The sequence below is a fragment of the Falco punctatus genome, assembly GCF_963210335.1.
Source record: "Falco punctatus genome assembly, chromosome: 15".
Lineage (NCBI taxonomy): Eukaryota > Metazoa > Chordata > Aves > Falconiformes > Falconidae > Falco > Falco punctatus.
This window is the reverse complement of record NC_137595.1, coordinates 9347106-9370300: the sequence shown is the minus strand read 5'-3', so window position 1 is coordinate 9370300 and position 23195 is coordinate 9347106. Positions and strand designations below refer to the sequence as shown.

At 44.9% G+C, this 23195-nt stretch overlaps 1 protein-coding gene across 1 annotated transcript in view; it reads right to left on the bottom strand.

The window, feature by feature from the left end:
• GPC4 (glypican 4) overlaps positions 1-23195 on the bottom strand; it is a 70333-nt gene that overhangs the window by 7566 nt on the left and 39572 nt on the right. The window contains exons 3-4 of the mRNA XM_080366173.1: positions 16194-16585; positions 5445-5610 (exon numbers count right to left, since the gene is read on the bottom strand). Coding sequence (XP_080222299.1) covers positions 5445-5610; positions 16194-16585 — 558 coding nt within the window. The remainder of the gene's footprint in view (positions 1-5444; positions 5611-16193; positions 16586-23195) is intronic.

The window sequence follows — 23195 nt, the reverse complement described above, 5'->3', positions numbered from 1 at the left end:
AGACTGCTTTCAAATCCACTGGCTTCCTCAGGCTGGTCCTGAATACAAGACACCAATGCAAAAGGGCACAAGATGATCACTGCTACCATCTCTCCCTTACGGAAGGCTACAGGCTTTGTCGTGCATTGGGAAGCCAAGGGGTCGCACCTTCTGGCATTACGTGGACAATCTGCACAAGGGAGACTGCATGAGACCAGGGTAAACGCTGTGCACTAATATTTGGCACATTTCCAGGCAAGGGGAGATGGAAAAGTCCCTCAGCCGACACGGGGTCACTCCTCCTGTGCAGACATGCACATCTTCACCAAATACATCATTAAACAGAGCAGCTACTGAACATCCAGCACTTCTTCTGAGAAGTTATTATTGGCACAAAGACCTTCACCCTGCATTGAATTTAAGCCTTCTCTCTGGTTCTCCCCTAGAAGGTGCCTCCAGGTACACACCTGGTGCTCAGCACTTGTCTCTTCTCACCCATCGCAACCTTTATTTAGTTTTCACTGTGGTCCCTCAACCCAAAAGCACTCCGTTTGATGGCCTCCTCTTCTGCGTCACTTCATGACACTCTGCCATAAACTGATTTCCCAGTTGTGTTTCAATTTTTCCTAGCCTTGTGACATGGAAGGCCAGGGCACAAGGGCCCCACTGGCCTAGAGGTAAAATAGTCTCCCGAAGAGCTCCTCCCCACTCCCAAAATAGGCTTGTTCCCTTCCGAGAAGGAGAAATGGGCATTTCACAGTCAGTCTATTAATAATTCATGAAAAGGGTTTCTCATGACGTTCACCTTTCTCCTAAGCACAAGAAGGTACTTCCAACAAGCAGAGAACTTCTGTGGGCTCCAGTTAACCTGTTAAAGCCCTATAAAGATATCCCACATACTGAACAATTTAGTAATACCTCTGCCTGAGCGCCCAAGTCATGTTAAACTACAGTAAAAAATCCACAAGCTGACGACAACTATATAACTAATCTAGTTGTACTTAAATTATTATTGTAACATTAATAAATAGTAATAAAAATTAAAAAAAACTACCCTACACCAAAACCCCCACTTAAACTGCAGGTGCTTTCCTAGCCTGTAAATCCATTTTTTTCAAGACAACTCAGTATCCTAGAGATTTGCTGGGTGTTAGTTAACGGTCTATCAGTTGATCAATCCATCCTAAAAACCGTGTCAGCTAGGACTCACAGAGCTCCACTAAGGTGCTGGTGGTGTTGAAGGAGTGAACCCTGGGAGGAGCTGGAGCCCCCAGGAAAGCCACTCGCCCCGCAAGCACACACCACCAGCATCAATGATGGAGCTGTTGCAGGGCATGGCTGGAATTTAGCCGTAGGTCTGAACTAAACACATTTAAAAAAAAAAAAAAAAAAAAAAAAAAAAAAAAAAAGGAAAAGAAGAAGGTAATAACAAATGAAACAAAGAGTCTTAGACTGTATTGTGGTGGGCTCCAATAAAGTGATGCTTCAAATCTCTGAGTAATGACTGCTAGCATGAATATACCATTGTGCCGGAGGGGAGAAAAATGCTTTTGATGTGCTACCAAATGGAGACTTTTGTAAACAAGTGGAGCACAACTTAAATGTGTTCATCATTGTCAAAGCTTTTGGGGTTTTTCACGTGCATAAAGAACATCCCAGTGCAGTTTGCAGGAAGCCGCTCATTTCAAATAAAAATATTATGAATAGACAGATAATAAAACACACAAAATGCATAGTTAAAAAAAAAAAAATCATTCCATTTTGTAACTACTTAATTCTCTGAGTGGCCAGGAAAGGCCGCAGATCAATAAAGTGTTTGTGAAAGACTGAAAGGAAACATAAACCCCAATTCTTCTGGCTGTTTGGCGTCTTTGTAAACTTTGAGCCGGGCAGGCCATCCACAAGACCATGGGAATGTAGAGCGAATTGGGTCCTTTGTTAGCAGGGGTGCCATGGCGTTACATGTATCACAGCCCAGGAATGCAGCCTCCGCTTTGACTGCCGATAGAGAAAATGCATTCGGCCTCCAGCAGAGCTGCCAAAGCTGGCGAGAAAAGATAAGGAAAGTAATAATTGCCCTTGGAAAATATATTCAACTGGAGCTCTTCAGGAGCTGGGATTGATACTGGCAAGGAGCACTAAACGAAATAAACTTTTATTAAAATTTAGAATGGGGGGGGTGGCTCTACCTCATCCACAATTTTGATTTTGGAAACATCCTGCAAAAACTTTTACCTCCCACCAGGAGCTGGCTGGTGTCCCCACCAGCAGTCGTGGTGAGCAGCGATTCCCTCTGGCAGCCACGTTTGACATTAATAAGGTTGGCTGGGGTTCAAGATAACGCTAGCATCACTGCGCGTCGAGAGGGGAGGCACGCTGCACTGACACCAGAAATGAAGCTTCAGTACAATTCATCTCCCAAAAAGACTTCCCACTTCTGGGAGAGACAAGCTGATTATAAATATCAATTATTTTGCCCCAGCTGTGGTGCAAAATAATTGATATTCATAAACCACGGTGAGGCGGCTCAGATCTGCATCACCAAAAAAAAAAAAAAAAAAGTCTGGCAGAGTGAAAAATGTACCCTGGGCACTTATTACAAATACACAGCACGACAAAGACTGTCTCTCCTCCCTGTGATGGGGAGACAGAAGTGGATTTGGCGGGGGGTGGGGTGGGGTGGGGGGGAACCCCAACCCACACCATATAGGCCATCACTTAAAGACCCTTTTCCTCCTGCATACATTTGTCCTTGCTACTGGCATCGAGACAATCCTTGGCGACAAAGCACCTCACTCTCATGAAGGAAAGCAATTCTTTCGCATTGTGCCACCAATAATCAGAAACCCACATCTTCAGCCTCACTGTCTGACTTGAAGAACAAAAGGCAGTTTTCAGTCTTAACCCCAAGATCTGATTTAAAAGGGGAGGGAAAGAGGGGGAAGACCTTGACCATTCATCAACAACAATCTTTTCTTCTTTTTTTTTTTTCTTAAGGGGAAAAAAATTCTTTGCACACAAAGTAGTACTCCAGATATGTGTATGGAACCTAAATTTGACATCTCTGAGCAGAGTGAACCTTTGGAAGGGGGGGCAGGAATTATGAAAAGGCACTGGAGATTAACACTGTTCATTCAGGAAAGCTCTAACTCCCCCCGAAGAGCTTGTTTGAAACAAAGTCTAATTGGTGTACAATTGTGCCAGGAATAGAGGGTGAAATAATTCAGATAGTTGAATGGAAGAAAAGAGGGTAATTCAGTCATTATTTCATATACCACAACTTTAAAAGGTACTTTGCAAAGTAAGGAAGTATAAAGTCTTGTCTTGAAAACCTGACAAACTTTACATCCCAGTTTGGAAATGCTTTACATAACTGACTTATATATAGACCCATTAACACATGCACATGCATATTTCATATGCACATGCACCCAAATTCATATATACTTGCAACATTTGTTGCAACTTCTCCCATTAATTATCTTTAAATTATTTTGCTAGGTTCAAAATCTGCTTTTCACATGTAATAAATAATTGTCGTAACATAAAACTTAAGTTTTGACATAATTTAAACCCACAATGCAAAACAGCATTGACCCCATGCAGGTGGGCTGATTTTTATTGGGGGGGGGGGGGGGGGAGGGGATTTTTTTGTTTGTTTGTTTATTTATTTATTTAAACCTTTGAACACACATGCAGGTTGTATTTGTGACATATGCCCTGCCCCAAACACCAGATCTATTTAATTTAATTTGCCTCAAGTGGCAAATTGCAATAGAAACGAAAATCTGGAACATAACCAGCACCTGTTCAGGTATTAAACCATCTAAAAAAGCACAACTCAAGTTTTCAGTATACACACTCCACCGCACGAATCAACCCAGAGCGCAAGAACCAAGTAAATACTGCCAATAAATGTAACAATGCTTAATACCATACTTAAGTAATGAGCAAGCAAGAAGCCCCTGGGGAGGAAGCACTGCAAGAACAAAGCTTTGCTTCCAACCTAGAATCACATTTATTTATTTTGTCTTGTTTAATAATCTTAATTATTGTATGCAGTCCCTGATCAGTCTCGTGTGACAGGGCTCGCCAGCTTCCCCTGAGGTTCGTTTTTAGCTGCATACCACCTACAGCAATTAGCTGCTTGTGCTTTTGTCTGTTTTCTGGCATTATGCCCTTCCCTTTCATGGGATTCCTCTTTTCTACTTGGACTAGATGTTTGCAAGTCTCCTGGCTTTGAGCTATTTCAGCAACAATTGTAGCTGAAATACTTAATATTCTCAAGAGAAAGACGGCTGGAAGGAATGGGGGGGGTGAGGGGTGTCAGCCTCCCAGAGAATGACTTGGAAACCCAATTTAATGTCACATTTAACTCCCTATATGGAATACACAGGCAAAAAAATGCCTTCTGAAAATAATACCCTGCACACATCCAGTCAGCATGGGCAACGAAGTGAAAAGCCAGTGCACAAAACATGAGAAAACAAGTTCTAAGATTTAAATCTAGCTTGAAATGCCAATTACCAGCAAGTTTCCTTTTTTTAATCTCACGGCTTAGTAAAGGGAAATTTTTCTTTCTAACAGTCTTTTTCTTCCATGAGTGGGATGGGAAGAGTACTGCAGCCTTGTCAGTAGCAGCAGATACTTTACATGTGCACTTCATCACACATCAACTGGAGTGAAATGACTGCTCCCAAAGGATGCTCATTCAGAGATAAATCAAGCCTTCTGGAAAAGGAGCACAAATGAAAACATTAAACATTGCCTATTGCCTGTGCCCCCAAAACATGATGCATCACCAATTCTACTGAGCCTTGACCCAAGGTAGAATTTAACATCTCAGTCTAAATTTCATGTATCAAATAATAATGTTCATGAGCAGATAAGAGACATAACAAACAGGAGGAACAGGATGGTGAAAACACTTGCAGAGCACCACGTAAGGCCTATCAACATCTCAAAACGACAGTGGCCAAGCACCAAATGAGCTGTTTAAGAACAGATTCAGACACATGTCCCATTCAATTTTTTAATGTAAAATAGAGGCCTACAGCTTTTCCCAAAGGTCACCACGGCTGGCAGGGAGACTCCCAGGCTGTTGAGCAAAAAAACTGGCTTCAAGAAAGGACAGCTGTATGGTGACAACGATGTATAAGGAGTAGTATGGAAAAAACATTTGCATACATGTTTGGTCCAGCAAGTAGAGACACCCCAAGCCTACAAGCACACTGCACCTCCACCCTCCTAAAGCTCGCTGCCGCAGAGGTCACTAGCACGACAGAAGTCTTATTCATTTAGAAACTAACGTGAACAGCAAAAGGTGTGCTGTATACAGAGATGTGGAAGTAAAACATACCCATCAAAAACCTGCTACAGCTCAGCACAGCCACTCACAAAAACTGTTCAGGTGAGGGATGCAGTATCAATATATACTCATGCAGTTTTAACCCCTGTTGCCTTACCCATAAAGATATTCCACTCGGCATCCAAGTCCCCTTGGTTGGCCAAGCAGCCTCTCATGACGTTAAAGCAGTAGTTGTAACAAGGCTTCACCGATACCAGACCTCGGCAATGTGGGCAGTACATCATTTTCAGCAGTGCCCGCGTACCCTGCGGTGTGGGGTTCACCTTTAAAAGAGGAAAAAAGAGAAAGAAGAAAATTAGCCCTCTGTCACTGAAGCAAAAAACTTCACGTATTTACCCCAGGGTGGGTGGGGACAGAGCTGTGCAGAGGAGATGCAACAGGATCAGCCACCACCAACCGGGTCAGAGCTCCCCACTTATGTGATCCAGGGATCTGAGCAGCAGATGAAGAAGCCTGGCTCACCTCCTGGGTATACATGCCACTCCAGGGGGCACAGACAGTCCCCATGTCTGCAAAACATTATCTGCACTGCAATACACCTTGCGTATTTGGGCTGCAAGGACAGGAGCCCTGAGGGAACACGCAGCACTCGAGCTCAGGGAAGGCAGTAAAAAGAAACCAAGCCAAAAGGCATAACTGCAAGGCTGTGCTACCCAAGCTCTGCTGCAAACACACACTGAAGACAACGATGCCAGGACTTCTTGGGAAAAAACGGATGAGATGGGATGTGTGCCGCTATCCCTGCACCAAACCCACCAGGAGCATGCCCTCCTCCTCTGCGGAGCCCCGGCTCAGCTCTTCCCAGACAATTGCACAGCAGGGCTCTCCGGCAGAGACTGGCTCCTTTATCTTCTATTCAACTCCTGCAACACAGCGTTTACATGACAGATACCCAGGTTCATTTATAGTCAGCACTCGTCATGCTAAATAACGCTGTTCCCCACACCTGAAGGAGGTGGCAGCCACAGCCCCACTGCTGGGGACAAGCTGGGAGGACCCTCGAAGCCAATGTGCAACTGCTGGGCACGCAAGCGGAGCTATCTGCAGCAGGCACGTCACCCCCCCACACCCCGAGCCCTTGACAGGGCTATTTTCCAAAGTGACTCATGGTCATTCATGTTTGATTCACTCTCTGGCCCAGCTTCAAAACATTCATTGAAACCATTTCCACCCAGCCGGTCTGAGGAGCATTCGCTCCAGCACCACATACTAGCACCGACCACATGGTGGGTCCACCTATAGCACTGAACAGAGAAGCTCCCTCAAGAGCAAGTTTAAGTGTTAATTAGCCACACGTGAAAAAGGAAAATTAAGATACGATCAGAGATACACGGACAAAATAGAAGTGGTCTCTGGTGTTTTAAGCAATGCACTTGAGACTTCTTGTAAGGTGTTTATGGCGAGTGCTCTCAATACGTTATGATCCAAGACTATGCTGAAGGAGATACACACACAGCCCCGAGGAAGAAGTCATTATGTCATTCAGTACGAGTGGCTGGAGAGTGGATGGCCTCCACACCTCATCTGCTGGAGGTCTGGAAACTAACTTCATGGCAAAAAGGGTGACAGGACTGAATGGCAATCAACATATATGAGGAAGACCTGGTACCACATGTACGCTGAGGACCTTACTATTGTGAATCCCATCTCAGCACAAGGGCTATAGAGAAACTGAGCACAATCAACTAGTTGGCAGCACATGAAACTAAGAGGCAACAGATTTTAACAGAAACAAACCAGAAAACAAAAACACCACTATATAATCAGGCTGGCTTTGCTATATCATCAGCAGATTCTTAAACCCTCTTTTCTTATGAAAAAAGATGACAGATAAAAATCCGTTGTGTTTCTGACAACTCCAGAAAGATCACAGTTTCTCTTCAGTAGGCAAGGAAACTTAGAAAGACAGGACAATTTTATGCAGTTGATGGAACTCAGCGTTGGATTTTGGCTGGCCAACAATGTTTGTTCAGACATCACTTTACCCCTCTTTTGTCCACAAAGAGCCCGTTTGGCTGAGCAAAAGGAGACACAATGTAGAAAGCTGTTTGTGGGTGGGGGGAATCAGATTCAGACGTTTCAGGGCACATATATATATATATATATTTATATTTGGAAGAAGCAGCAGGAGCCCCAGCAGAAAGCTCCCTATTGGGGCAGCATGGCTTTAAAGCAGAGCTAGTTCAAACACTGGAAGAACTCAAGCAACAGAAACCAGCCAGATCAGATGATTTATAGTTAGAAAACTGAAAACAGACAAATGTAAAGGTATCATCTGCCATCCAGATGGCGCAGTCCTTGCATAACAAAAAGTTGCGGGGGGGGGGGGGGGGGGGGGGAGAAGAACTAAATACCATCTCGCACCCAGAGACAGAGCTCTGAAGGATTCCCCAGTTTAGCAGTTTCTCTGATAAACATCCCTTTATGTCATTTGGTGGTAGATGCCAGGACCTCCACACCTAGTCCTGAGGCTTATCAGTAAATCCTGGCTATCCTAGCACTACTGGCCCTCAAAGAAGTGCTCTGCATCCTCCTCAGGAAGAAAATTATGAAAATGCTGACAGCACCAACCAGGTGCTAGAGCAGTTTGAAGTGGGACGAGGAGCAGGATACTTCCCAACCCCATCATGCATGGCACGGGATCGCATGGCAGCGTGTTGCAGAAAATCACCCGCCCAGCAGTGACCCAGGAGGCAGCTTCCCATCTTAGGTTCCCCGCTCGCGACTGCAATCCTGCAGCATCCCCCGGCTTTGATATTTCATAGGGGTTGATCTTTATGAATCCCAGCAGATGCATGGGAAACTGAAGCCGCTTTCCCACGTTCCACGGCAGACAACTTGGGATGGTCAGTCAGATTAGGTCCTTTGAACAAAGACCCAGGATGATTTTAAAAGCAAAGGGGGTTTTTGCTTCCTTGCCCGCACAGGTTTGCAGCTCTGAGCCCTACAGAGCTGAGCAGAGGGTGATGGCAAAGGGGACAAAGAAAAGACAAACCCCAGCCTGCAGCGACTGCCAAACCGAGCCCTAACTAGCAATGGACGTAACCCACAGAGATGATGTTAGTTTGCAATACAGTTGCAGATGAAGAGGAAGACAAAGAGGGGAAATTCATCAGTCCAGATCTGACATTTTATGGTGTCAGAAAGCAACAGGAAGGCACAAACACAGATCACCTCCAAGAGAGTTTCGTGGAAGATTATGAGCAATTACACCTCATTACATCAGTGATAAATGCTTAACTGCTGTGTATCGCAGCAATGAGAACCTTAACCCCTGGCAAGGGGCCCATACCCAGTCCAGACCAACTCTGGATCTGTCAGTGGGATGTGCCATATGTTGCACTGGCAATTCTTCACAAGCTTTTAATGTTCACTCTGCCACGCCAGGTGCAAGCTCTTAAAACACCATTGTATGTAACCGTAAACCCAGATATGCTTTGTTCTGGGGTTGTGTTTATCTTGGAAAGCAATCCAAGTTCATTCAAACTCTACTCTAGAATGACCCTCAAAACCAAATAATCTCCTTTCTAATAAAGCAGAAAGCTTTATTTGCTGAAGAGGATTTACTCTAGTAGATTTGAGCCCAGGTAGTACTACGCTATAGTGCTCATACCCTGTAAAAACTTCTAATAGAAGTAAATGCACTCCAACCCCTTCCTTTTATCTTGTGAAATTTATTTCCTTTCCATGGCGTTCCACACCACTGCAGCAATCCATCACCCTGTGGTTTCATCATGTAAATTACAATTTGTCCATATCTATATGCTTTGTCAAACGTGAAGATTAAAAGCTGCTAACAGATGTGTTTTGGCACCAATCTTCACATTCGTATTGATCTTGCTCCTTAAAAATACAGATTCACACACAATTCACAAAAATTAAGTGAAAAGCAAACAATTCTGGGCCTAATTCAAATGCTTCATATCACGTTTGTTGAAATAGCCCCCCAAATTCCATTGACTGTTGAAGGTACAATCACATTCTTGTAAAAAAGACATGCTCTTGGTATAATAAAATCTAGTTTTAGTTGGTACCTTGTCATACCCATCCTGCTTCATTTTCACATAAGGGAAACTGCCTTACATCCTTAGCCTTTTCCAGCTTGTTGGCAATTACATCTGGATGCATACATCTGGTAGAAACTACACACCTATCAAGTGAAACGCCTTGTTAACAGCCTACCACAAAGCCACCAAAACTCAAAGATAAACCAATCTGTGCAAGCAGATAAAAGCTCAAAGAAGCAACCAGCTTCTTTTCCCCCCCTTTCCAAAGGCAAGGAATAGCTGAGGAAGGATGAAGGATGACAGAGCTCCAGCCATGGATGGTCCTGCGGGGAGCTCCCACCAGCTGCCAGACAGCCGGAGCCACATTCTATTCTCTCACTCTACCCTCAAGTTAACATTAAGAATGTTAATAACAATATTTAAAATCCTGTCAGCTTTAATAACTATTTATAATAACACTGATAACTCAGGCTTTCTTATTTTCCAAGCTTGCACAACAACAGTGTTGCCACGCCAGCAGCACAGCCACCAGAAAACATAAAAATCCAACAATCTGAAAGTAAATGCAGTGAAATTACTTTTGATTTATACTGTGTTTTCTTTGGAGAAAAAAATGAATTAGGGCATATACATGCAACACTGCATAAGAAATACTGAAGGAGTAACTTCCCAGTGACATGGAAAGATGATTTCATGACTTAAAGTAATTCCAAAGCTGACTGAAGGACTGTGGGATGTTCCAGGTGAGCAGCCAATTTAGACAAGTGAAGTGTCACCGATTTTTGGGACCAACACAGCCTTACTTGTATCACTTTTTCCTTCCCTCAGTGTTGTGCAAGAGCATCATCCTGGCCCATGCCAGTCCAGACATTCGGCTCATTGTGAAGCAGAGAATCACTCCAGAGGCTCATGGTTTGCTTCCCCACCCCAAATATTCCAATGAAAGTGTTCTGGAATTCACTACACATTTAACCAATTTTGCTGGCCCAGTGCTAGCACACAAATAATTTAGAAAGCATCTGGTTCAACCACAAAGTTGAGCCTCCGAGGTCTTGCACAAGGGAGCACATTTAGGAGTGATATTTGGGAACTGCACAGCTCTGTGCCTTGTCAGTATTTGCTACCCATGGCAGTGTGTGCTGCAGCTTTATCTTGGGCAAGGAAAATTTCAAGACTACACTTATGCTCTACTCCCTACTTACAGCTTGCTTTACCTCCCCCCAACCCCACCCAGATGTGACACTGCCAGAGAGGAACAGCAGAGCTCCCAAGAATCACACACCACCAGCCACTCAACCAGCTCAGTCTTAACATTAACAAGTCAAACAGGAGCACTGCGTGCTTGTCCTCCCCATTGGCACTTCCAGCCCACACAGGGCAGAGGGGACCCCAGGGTGCCAAGTGGATGCTTCTTCCACTGAACACTTATGGAGAGATGCCAGCGTTAGCATCTTCTGCACTCCGTGTCCTCGGGACCAATGTGCCTTTCACACAAAGCTTGATCTCTGCAGCACCTGCCTTTCCTTGACCCAGAGACACAGCAGATTTTTAGAAGTGTTTTGTTTGCTTTAATGAGCAAAACAGCAAGAACATTTCATCTTGGCAGCTATACCCAAAAACTTCCTTAGTTATCCCTCACATCGGTTCTGCTGCTAATGTTGAAAACACAGCGCAGGGCGAGGCAAAGAAAGAAAAAAACCCTGAAAAAAACGAACAAAAAAATACCCCAAAACCCAAACCAGTGGACTGAAACACTCCTGCATGATGCCACCAGCTCCAAACCCACTGTCACATCCACGTGCACCCTCAGCCTGTCAAATCCGTGATGATTGCTGCTCGAGCATGCTTTGAAGGCTATGCCTAGTGCAGACCCTCAGATCACGGGAGCAGAGGCAGATGCAGCCACATTCTTGGCAGGTCTTCTCAGGGTCATCTTTGATATGGAGAAGTGCTTGGTATTGTTTTCTGCATTGATGTTTGCCCTTGGCACATGGAAGGCAACATCCTTATGTACGGCAGCCCCCTGGTCTGGCCCCACAGCTTGCAACTTGCTGCCTGGACAGCGCTGCTTCTTTGGAGGTCCCTCTGCAACACTGAAAGGGCTCCTCGGCTCTTCCTCAGTTGCCCATGAAGCAGCATGACCTGCACCCCATCTCCCCTCAGTGCACGCAAGCAACACATTACATTTATTGTCACTTCCCTGGGAGGGGTCTCCTCTTGCCTGAAGTCTGCCCAGCTTCATGGGATACAGGGATATGAACTTCTTCCTGAAGAAGGATTAAGGTCACATTCCCCTTCAAGTCAAACCAAGGGCAAAGACTGCACAAAGGGAGACTGGACCTTTGCTCTCTGCCTAAACTTTTAGAGCCTCAAAAGGTAATTAATAGGGGCACTATTTTTAATGAAATGGGAGCTCAGTGCCCTTATGTTTTTGATGATACAGGCCTTAATTCTTGTTTCATTATTTTCATCACCGCTTTTCCTAAGCTAATGTCTGGTCCACATGCAGCATCCATGCAGAGAAGGGTAGGAGCCACAGTTCAGGAGATGCAGCTGGAGGTAAGGGAGCTCACACAGGCCAGCAGTAGGTTGGTTTATGCAGGTTCAGAGCTTCAACTTGTGCTCCATAGAAGCCTGAGTAAAGATGAGGCAGCTCAGAGCAAAAGAGGTTAAAAAGCCACCGGGCTCTCACTCCAGCTTTGGAACAGCTGTGGGAAGGCAATCACCTGTCCCCGCTGCAACCATCCACCATAAACGCTTTGAAGAACATGCCCTCCTTGGCTGCTATCATCACAATTTATTAGGGAAGAAATGCTGATACCAAGGAAGCCGAGCCTTCTCCACCCACTGCGAACATCTCCAGCAGCTTCCTCTCAGCTGTTAATGTCTCTTGAGGACAGCAGACAGAGGAGGTAGGTGTATTCTTCATATGAAGCTGTGCATTATTTCATACAGCTCATATTTGTGCTTCGAAATTAAACGCTCTTTCTTGCATACAACTTTGAAGTAGTCATCTTTCCACGTTTCCCATGGACGGGCTGCAAGCCCCTTTTCCAATGGCCCTGCTGCTTTGGTTGCACCTCATGTGGCTCCCCAAGCACGCAAACGCCCGTCAGGGAGGCGATTTGGGAGCCTCCAGAGCTCCCAGCAGTTCCTCACACCATCGGACACAAGGGCAAAAGTGGTAAAAGAATCCCAAAACAACAGTTCATCATCATCAATCTCCTGGGGGGCTGCAGAAAATTCTCACCACCACTGCAACTGCAGGAGGTCCCATCTGCATGTCCCCATTCACAACTCTGCAGAGACACAGTGACACAAACGCAGGGATTTGATGTCAAGTGGCTGCACACTTCACCCTTCACACTCCTCCGCTGCTAACCTCCCCTCCCAGCCCGTGGGTCAAGCAGGCTCCTCCTGACCCTACAAAATGCTGTCAGGGGGCTCAATCCTCGACTTCACCTTCTTCTCCCCCCTCAACAGGGACCTCCACCCCATACCTATAGTTGACCTGCCCTCAGCAAGCCCCTGGGCGCTTTGCTCTCAAAGGTGTCATGACCCTCGACCAGGCTGGGATCTAATCACATGTTGACTAATTAAGGGAACATCTCTGCAGCTTGAGAACTGCCCAGTTGCAGGTTCTCATCCTTTTTCAGTCACTCTGGGCTCTGGCTTGTATTTGTTCCTTTTTTCCACCCCTGACTGGGGCAGGAAATGTCACTGCTGGCAGCAATTTAACCCGGCTGATTTTAGTGCTTGTCGAGGGCTAAGTAGCAAGTGAGCGATTAGGGGATGGAGATATTTCCGTCTCCCAAAGGCAGGGGCAGGAAGGTCAGAGAGAAAGCACCACGCGTCAGCAGATGGCAGAGGGAAGCACTGGAGGCCCCCAGCCCCTTGCAGCCCACCTCAGATGCAGGACATCTCTAGCATCCTAGGTTTTCTTCTCAGACCTGCTGTTCAGGACAGATTTGGAGAATTTTGTACTTTTTCATTCCAAAGGAGGGAATTTGAGGGGTGAAGACTTGAGCATCAAAACCATGGCATTTAAATGCAGTTTGCAAAAGTCTGTGCTTTCTCTCAAAACCATACAGCTTTCTCACTGTTGTGTGCTTGGGCAGCAGCACACAGCTTCTGCTTCTTCCAAGGTCAAATTCAAAGTTATTTCCTATAATTCTGGCTCAGAAATCAAGCATACTCACAGCTTTTCAATATTTCCTCTTCCTTTCCCCCTTTACTTCCAAACTCATGCAAGAACAATACCTTTTTAAATGTATCTCCCTAGTGAAGATGTAAAAATATATAGGATCATTAAAAAAACATCAAGACCATTCTACCATAAAGTGCTCTTTGCTCTCCTCATAGCACCCCAGGAAAGTAAAAAGCAGCTGGGTCTTGCAGTAGTTTGTATTTCTCCTCCTGAGGATTTTCAATCAAGCATTTTTAACTTCCTTGTTACAAAACACATTAAAAGTAAATCTAATTTGCATTACTTTGGACATTTCTTCATAAAGAAGAATAGAAGATTTATCCCTCAAGTTAATCCCTGGTATAAGCAGTCATCCCACTATAACTCCTGAGTAAAAATAATAAGAAAGCAGAGTCAATAGAGTCATTATACAGAGCTCAGCAAAGCCAGGCTAATCTATATGTAATGTGGGATGCCCCAAAACACAACCACAAAGCAGCAGGCATAAACACATCAGCTTTTAAACTCACATACAGAATTTCCCATTGTGTCTTGCAGAAACGTGATGTTAAATTTCCACTGAATCAGATTAGAACTCACAATTAAAAAAAAGATTATTATTCCTTCTACTGCTGCAACTAAAGCTTAGGTGATCAGCAGCAGGAAGTTTTGCTGCTGCTTGGAAAAGTGTCTCTGTTGCACGATGTCCAGTGCAACTTGTGAAAGTGAAGTGGAAAGTGCAGTAACTGTGATCGTCCACGGTGTGTGAGCTATTTTTGCAGCTAAGTGCGTCTCTGGGTAACCTTCCACACTCGAGCAATTAATTCTAGGGTTGAAGGCAACTGTACACTCAAGGATCTTCAAAAGGGAAAGAGAAATCACGATGCCACCTTGGGTTCACGACTCTGATTCATAACAGATGCGGGGACTGTAGCCCTCATGGTCCCGTGTCAAGTCTGGAGACGATTTGATGAATTCTGAGCAGATGGAGCATAAACACGATCCCTCACCCATGCACGTTTACTGCCTATCAAGTGATTGCACATTCCCGAAAACCATACTGGAGCTTAACAGACGGACCTCCCACCCAAATACTTCATCTGCTCTCTCCAGCAGTGAAAACCCCATCCCCTGACCACAGTATCTGCCACACAGCCAGAAATAAGAGCCACCAAATCTGAAACCCCAACCAAAAGGTTGGCAGGCTTGGCCAGTGACCTGGCAGGGAGACACGATGCTTAGCCTCATCCAGCACCGACCCTCCCTCCCACATATTCTTCCCACCACAGGACAGTGTTCCCGAGGCTGAAGGATTTTGTGGTCTTATCCTCAACCAGCAGCACGCAGACATAACATGAGAGTCATCACTATTAAACGGGGAGTCAAAGTGCCCAAGGACCTAAACCTGCCCCTGCTAACTTACAACTCGCTCCTGGAGCCTGCATATTAGTATAGCAACTCTTCCCTTGCTAATATTCTCTGCCCTATCGCACATATACAGGCTTATCACAGGCTGTTTTCCTCACTTCTCTTTGAGAAAAATTAACATGGAAACAATTTTTTTTTCTTTCTAGAGAGATAGAGTATTTTAATATTATCCCTTGTAAAGTCAAAGCAATATGAATTATTATCTCACTTAAGGATGCTGCTTGTGCTGCCTCCAAAATTGCATTCTGCTTCTAAAAGTACCTGAACGGCTATTCTTTTATGGTTTACTACTTTTTTTTTCGTGGCACTTAGGGGGATTCAAACTACTGCCTGCCCTTTAAGCCTGGTGTTTCACTACTCTGTAAGCAGGCAGACAGAAAGTAAACCTCTCTGCCCGATTAAATGATTATACTAAATCTTCTATAGCCCACAGGAAATGAGCTGAGTTTTTTTAAAAGGAAATCACTAATATTTATTATCTTACACAATCACTTTAAACGGATTATTGACTACACCTGTTCCCTGTACCATACAACTCAGACTAAAATTAAAGACAAATCTCGTGTCAAAAAAAAAAAAAAAAAGAAAAAAAATCACCTCACTTAAACCACTTCAAAGTGGTTTATAAGAAGAGGGAGGTAAACATTTAAGTGACCAACACATATCTATTTGATCAGAAAAAGAATTTACTTTATCATAAAAGTCTGAGCTGTAACTCATGCAGTGTGTGTGGCACAAAGTACAGCTGGCTCCTGCCCTGTGCCCATGGCTCCAGCTTACTGTTATCATAAAAGTACTGTTTGCTCATGCGAACAGCCTCTCCCCATGCCTGGGAGCAAGGAGCAAATCATCAGCTGCTCCATAATAGATGCGCACAGTATCCATGACTCTCTGTAATTTGAAGGCAATATTAAGAAGAAGATAGGGCCATTACACAAGCAAACATTGTTATTTCCACTGCAGAAGATATTTAATTTCCTGCTCGTTGCTGTACCCTGGACAGGAGGACAGCATCAACCTGGGGAACATCCCTGCTGCTGGGATGCAGCACTAGATGGTGGTGTGCCCAGAACGTGACCAAGGGCACAGCCTACACGGATGGAGTGCAGTCCCACCTGTGCTCAACTACCACCAACACCTTTGGGTACCTAGTCAGGACAACAGGGAAAGATGCTACCCATCACAGGTCCACGGGACTTGGGAATTATCACAAGACAGAGCTCACCGCAGACACTTTGCTCACAACGTCCCTTGCGACGGCAAGGCCCTGCGCGAAGGTGCGGGCAGCCACAAATGCTCGTGTGACTTGTAGCTTGAGCTTCCTCGGCACATCCCCGAAAGGCTTCAGCTGCTCGGTGTACTTGCTAACGCACTCGAGGTACTCGTCCGTGAAGTGGTACTGGGGATTGACCAGCCGGAACATGCGCTCCAGTAAGCGTGCCCAGAACTCGTTGAGCATCTCCTCCAGGTTGACGTTGCCGCCCACATAGTACCGCTTCAGCTCCACGAAGAGGTCCTTGAACAGCTCTGAGTTCTGCATGTACAAACGGCCATATGTCCGCACAAACATGTCATTCAGCGACTTCTCAGCATTTTCGAGAAGTTCTTTGAAGAACTCTAGAAAAGAGGAAGAGAAGATGTGGTAAACACAGGCATTGGATTGTGTGTTCACACACTTCTACAACCATTGCAATTGCTTAACTGGAAAATTCAGCACAAGACCCTCATCCAAATGAAATGTAAGGTTAAAGGACTCCCAAAGATTTTCAAACAATTTCTGTATCTCAAAATTTTTCTTATTACACTTCATAAAACACCCTCCACCAAACCTCTCTCCAGATCAAAAGACTTGCATGAATGAAGTCTCTTTTGATGCAAATCTGAATACCATGACAAAAGGGGGGGGGGGGGGGGAGCCAGTTTCTTATGTTACCATTCAGCCATCTTAAAAGTCGTCATTTCAAAGCACAAGAATATCAGAAAGCAGAAAGCAAAAAAGGTGGTCTTTTTGTTAAACAGGTATTTTGCACAAAAGGGTCTTTTCTTTTCAGTTCTCATCAATTAACTTTCTGAAATGATCATAAACCAGCCTCAAAAATGAACAAATTTTAATAAATTCAAAGACAAACCCAAAAATCTACCTGTGGGTTCTTTCTCTCATCTTGCAAGTTTATCATCTCTCAGGGCAGAGCCTGTCTCTAATTACCTAAATGGTCATGATTACAGACAGGGCTTCAGATGTTTAGCAGTACAAAAAAAACCCCACGACAATTAAGCCAGAATTTGCTCAAAATCCAAATGCTAAACACTTGGCATAAGAATGACGAGATTTTTCAGATTACAAAGGACACACAGGGGCCCCTGGGTTTCATCACTTAAAAGCAAATCCCCATTTCAGCTCACCCTCCCAGAGCACCAGACAGCCTGGTGCTGGAGAGCGGCCACTGCTGAAGCACTGTCACCGTGTCTTGGCAGCGCCACACACATCTCCAACTCCAGTAACAAGCTGATCTGGCACATCAGATGCAACCGCCAGGTCAGTTTAAAGAACATCCCTTGCCAAGACAGCACCACTGAAGCCTTGGCATGTGGCTCTAAGTAAAAACACAAAGTCTTTGCCTTGGAGACTCTGTGTAGATTATTTAAAAAATAGGGGAGGGGTCCATTAAGCCAAGTGCATCTGGGCAATTTTGGAACAAAACTCCACACTATGTGGCCTTGGGAAGGAGCTAAGGAGAACAAGGGTAGGTGCCACTGGGACAAACCATCACATGCCGGTGGTGCTCACGCCAGGCTGCCACCCATTTGCCCCAGCCCCAAGCGAGACACTGGGGCACAGGCGCAGCCTCTCCACCGCCACAGCACAGTCAAGAAGCATATTATTTTATGCATGCCATCAGCAATTGAGGATTCTGACCTCTGCTTTTCTGTGACTCATATTCAATAAATATTTTTTAATCAAACATGCCTCTGTGGGTTTTTTTAATCCTCAAAGGAGTAATGTTTAAAGCCAGAAGTTGTTGTTGGGGGGGGGGGGGGGGGGGGGGGGGGGGGGGAACGCGATATTTTGGCCTAGTGTGAATTTAAACCTTGTTAAAACATATTAAAAGTATGCCTAAGTTCAGATTTTCGTCTTCAAAGTGCTCCAGTACAAACAAAGCCTAACACAGAAAACATCTTCTGGAAAAACTGAAACATTCTTCAAGTTCCTGACGAACAAAGTCATGGGGCTCAGTGCCTGACATGGCTGTATATAATGCAGCCTCTTAGGAGCACAAGAGAAATGATCCAGGGAAGAAGAGATTGATTTCAAACACCCAACACATCCTCTGTCCAATATCAGCAGGAACCTCCACTTTCGTTCCCATGACTGGCATTTCCTCTCCAGGAAGATTTTTTTCTGTTGAGTTTATACTATAGAGATTAGCTTGGTGTATATTAATTTCTAATTCACTTAATCATTTTGAAGGCTCACTTCCTTCCTTTGCTCAGACCTTTTAGCATCACAAATAAGTAGTTTATTTAAATACTTTTGTGCCAGGCACAAGAGCTGGCAGATGCATCAGCAAATTCTTCAGAAGAATTACATACTATATTGATGGGAAATCTGTTAAATAGTTCCAACCACCAGTCTAAAGGAACCAAAACCAGTGTTTTGAGCCAAGGAAGTTATCTCAAGTAATACATCCATATTACCATAACTGAGTTATTCTCCTGCCCAAACTCATTTTATTGGTTACACTCCAAAGTGGAAGTTGAATAAACCACATCCAGGCTTTAGAGCCCTTCATCTCTTAGCAATTTTTCATGTGGGCTAGAACCAAGTGTGTTCATTAATTATCCTGAAAAGAAAAAAAGGCAACCTAATTAGTAGCATATACCTGCACACCTGCAGTCTTCCAGCCAGCAGCTTCTCCTTGCCCAAAAGGAAGGTAAATAAAAGAAACAAAAACTTCACAAGAAAACCAGCCACTTCTAAAACCCCAACACAACACTGCTGAAGAAGGCACCACTTACTAGCCAGCACTTCCGTAGGCAGAAAACACCCATTTAGGTGCCACTTTCCAAATAAGAAGGGGAGGGGGACAGAGGAGGGGCTGTGTGTCTGTAGCACAGAGGCAGCACCCACCCTCCTGCCCAGTGAAGCTTCCCTGCCAGCATATGCCTGCATCCCCAAACTGTGCTGCATGGGATGCCCTGGTGACTGGCACCAACGGTAAGCCTCACTGCCCACGGGTGGCCTCACTGGCACCTCACGGCTCCTGGAGTGGGCACGGGGTTGGGAAAAGGTAGAGAGGAAGGGTGCTGAGCACGGCACCAGGGACAAGGAGCCACCCCACACCAGCAAGCAGGGATAGACCCAGCAGTGGGATGTGCATGGCAACATCTTCCCCCATGCAATGCACAGCACTCAACTTGGGCAGCAGCAGCAGCAATTAAATGAGATTATATATAGATAAGTTTTACTCGAGCTGTTGGCATACTGTAAATCTTCATCCTCAGTTTCTGTCTTCCCATCAAGAAATCAGCTTGGGCACAGGAAGGAACATTAAGCTTTTCTCTGTGCAAACCATGGGCAAAGGCGTCTGCAATGAAGAGAAGAAAGCCCAAGAGTCCTTTTTATGGCTTAAATGCTAATCTGACTAGTAACTCCCTACATCTAATTAGATATTAATTCTCCCCTTCACAGAAACGAGCTGATTAGCAAACACCAACATAACCCAGCATTAACCTTGCCACCACAAGAAGAAAAATGGCAGCTTCCTCTCTTACGTCTTGACTGTTTGCTGGGTGAAATAAATGACCACCTTTCATTTGTATTAGAAGTTGACTTGTTCTCAAACAAAGCAAACACACAAAAGCCTTGGTTGCTTATTTTACAGCACTCTAAAAGCATGTTTTACAGCTGTGTCGCAAGCAATCTGTACTCATTAAATTATCACTCTGACAGGCTTCCTGTGAAAAGCTGTCAAACGCAAACGTTTTTCACAGACAACGAATCATACTTTGCCAGTACTCCCCAAGACACTGCTATCTAGAGAGATGGCAGGCTCTCTTTTCCCTCCAGTTATCTTGTTTAAACTCCCAGAACAAGGGCTGGCCCCTCTGTCCACAAACAGGCATAAAAGCACACACACCGATGGGAAAGGGCTTCACAAACTGACCTGCAGAAGCAGCACGTGGCTGGAAAGTCTCCCTGGTTCTCCCAGCTAAGAGCAGAGCACGGAGAGATGTCTGGGTTACACAGAGGGGATGGACCATAGAGAAGGTGCTGGACTAACATGGCTCAGCCAGCTCTGGTCCAACCCGATATGGGAGCAAGTCCACATTTTACTGCTTCAGCCCATCTCAGCTAAGCCCTGCTGATGAAAAGTCATCTTGTTGCTCAGGGTGATGCTCAGGAGGGTGAGTGCAGGGGCAAAGATACCAGAGCTGCCACCCACAGAGCCCAGCCAAGCTGTCCAGTGGGACCAGAGCTACAAAACCATTCCTAACATCAAGAAGAAAGTTTAAAATTTGTCTGTATTGCAAAATAAATCCTGTGGATGCTACGGACTTTGATGTTCAAAGGAAGATGACATTTCCAATGCAATTAACTTTTAGAGATAGAAGAGGCTGTAATCTGCAGTCAAGCAATCTACAGCTCTGGGCTCTGTTTACTCTTTTAACACATTAGAATTTCAGGTTAGAATTTAAATAGCCAACACTCAGGAAACCCTAGAGATGTCATAAAACTGTAAGAAAGACTGGATGTGACATATCTGGTATTTCTGCAATAAGAACCCTGGGTGGGAGTGGGTGGAATCTTTGCTTTAGAACAAACCCTTCCATAAAAGGGCACAGTGGGAAACAAAACCATAGTTGGCAAATTCCTTCTTTTAGGTATTAAGATGTATTACCTGTTTGCAGCTTGAGGGCAGACCAGCCCTGCCAGTAACCCAGTGCAGGAGTGCACCACACACCCCCAAGGTGCTTCCACATGACATTAGTTTCCACTGCCAGAATAATTCAAAACAATTTTTCTTCCGAATTGCAGATACACGAGCTACTTGAAGAAACGCAACCGCTCCACCCACTGCGAGGCACAGGGCAAATCCACCTCCAGATAACGTAGCCACTTTGATTTTTGTACCCAATATTTTTTTGACCTTGGATTCATAGGTCTCATCTGAAAATACCCTTTTTTTTAAGTAAGAAGGGATGCAACATTTTCCTATTCCTCATGCTAACGTTTTCATGTGAAGAGTGAGATTTTCATACAAGAGGGCTTTTGATGAGGACAACCTGCTGCTGTAGGGCACAGTCCTACCTAAATCAAAGGCAGCTCCTGGAAATTAGATGAACACATCAAAGGGGCACGTTCCCCTTCACCCACAGGCAGGTATGGCATTTCCCCAAGAACACTGGTGACAAAAGCAGCAGCAGCACAACTGCCTGGCCTGAGCTGCCTCCTGCCACCACCAGCACCCGCTGCCCCTCAGCAGCAGTGAAGCACTGGCATCCTCTGCCCCTCCAGCCATGCCCCAGGCAGGGAGCCCTCAGGATTGAACCCATAACCACAGTGCAAAGTTTTGCCTTGATTTTGCTGATCTTCAGGAACGAAACACATTTATTTCAGAGAATAATTTCACGCCGAGAAGCACAGTGCTCCATGGCACCCCACTTGCTCCTCTTCCAACTGCAAAGTCAAACTGTAAGCGATCGGGAGCTCAGCACAAAAATAGCAAACCTTACCTGCAGTGCAAAAAAAAGGCTGCAAGTCTTATCCAAGAGCTCAGCAAGGCTGTTGAGCCAACATGCGCTCTACAGATGCCCATCTGTTGGCCATGTTCAGGTGTGCTGGTGTCCTTCCAAACGGAGACCAGAGCTACCACGCACATTTCTGCTCCCAAAGGCTACCAGACATGTTACATTTCCCATGCACCAGGTTTGCTTAAGTTTAGAGCTGAGTTTTCAACTGGCCTAAATTTGGAAACCTCAAACAGAACAACTATGCAAACAGATACCAGGTAGACATGCAATTACTTGACACACCTTAAAAACCAAATAAAACCCGGCTCAAGCATGCAGAGGGAACGTGATGAATTTTTATGGACACAATTAATTAGTTTCAGATAATTTGCCACCTAGCTTTTTGGGTATACCCTTAATACGTTGTCCAGATTACTATTAAGGACTGTCTGTTTTACCAAAACCTTTAATTTGCTTGTCTGTATAGACAATTATGCTTTCTAGTATGTACAGGAGAACACTGCCACAAAGAGATTAATTATATTTTCTTGTAAAATGGTTTACTCATAAAACGTCCATAGCAGCAAGATGGATTCTTAGACGAATGCTCTTGCCCAAGCCATGGCCCCAAAGGCTGTGCTGCAGAGGGGCCGGCACCAGCCCAGTGCCTTCACAGAGGTGCATTTGCAGATGCAAACTCCACCCTGCAGCTGCTCCTACCATGCAAAGCGAAATTCAATCCAGACAGATAAAAGGAATTTGGAGGGAAAAGACAAATTTTCACAGCTCTCATTTGTAGCCACACCACCTACTCCAAAGGAAAGAGAGATATTATTTTTTTTCTAAATGTGCCTCACGATTTTTAATATGCCTTCACTTCCTTTATTGCATATACCGCATTTGTAATTTCCACCAGGGAAAAACAAACCATAGCTTAACAACCTTTTTCCAGAAGTGTTGAGAAACTGATGAATACATAGTGCTAACACATTTATTGAATATGAACTCAGGAAGGGCAGGGCAAATCCACAAGCTGTTTCTCTGTCCTGTTTTCAAACATATGTTAGCACTTACTGACATGGGAAGAACTCTTCCACAGAGTTTGAAATAGTACAGGCTTAAATCATGGCAGTGTCACAGCAACAGCACCGACATGTAAACGTTGGAGAGCTAGGAGGGACAACATCTCCTCAAACTCTGCTTGATTAATAAAAGGTTTCACAACAATAACAATTGGGCTGCAGCCTCACAGGGGGGGGAAAAACAACAAGAACCCAGGATTTCTGCAACTTCTTGTTTCTGGAGGGCCCATGAGCATAATCTCCATCTGCACCCTGGGGCTGGCAGAACCCCAGAAGAGCAGGGCAGAATGTAACACAGCACAAGATCACCACCATCACACAGAGACCAAGCTTGTTAGAAGAATAAGAAGCCACGAAGGAGGAGGAAAAAACAGCTGAGACTGTAGTCTTTGATTCAAGAAGCAAATAGCAGC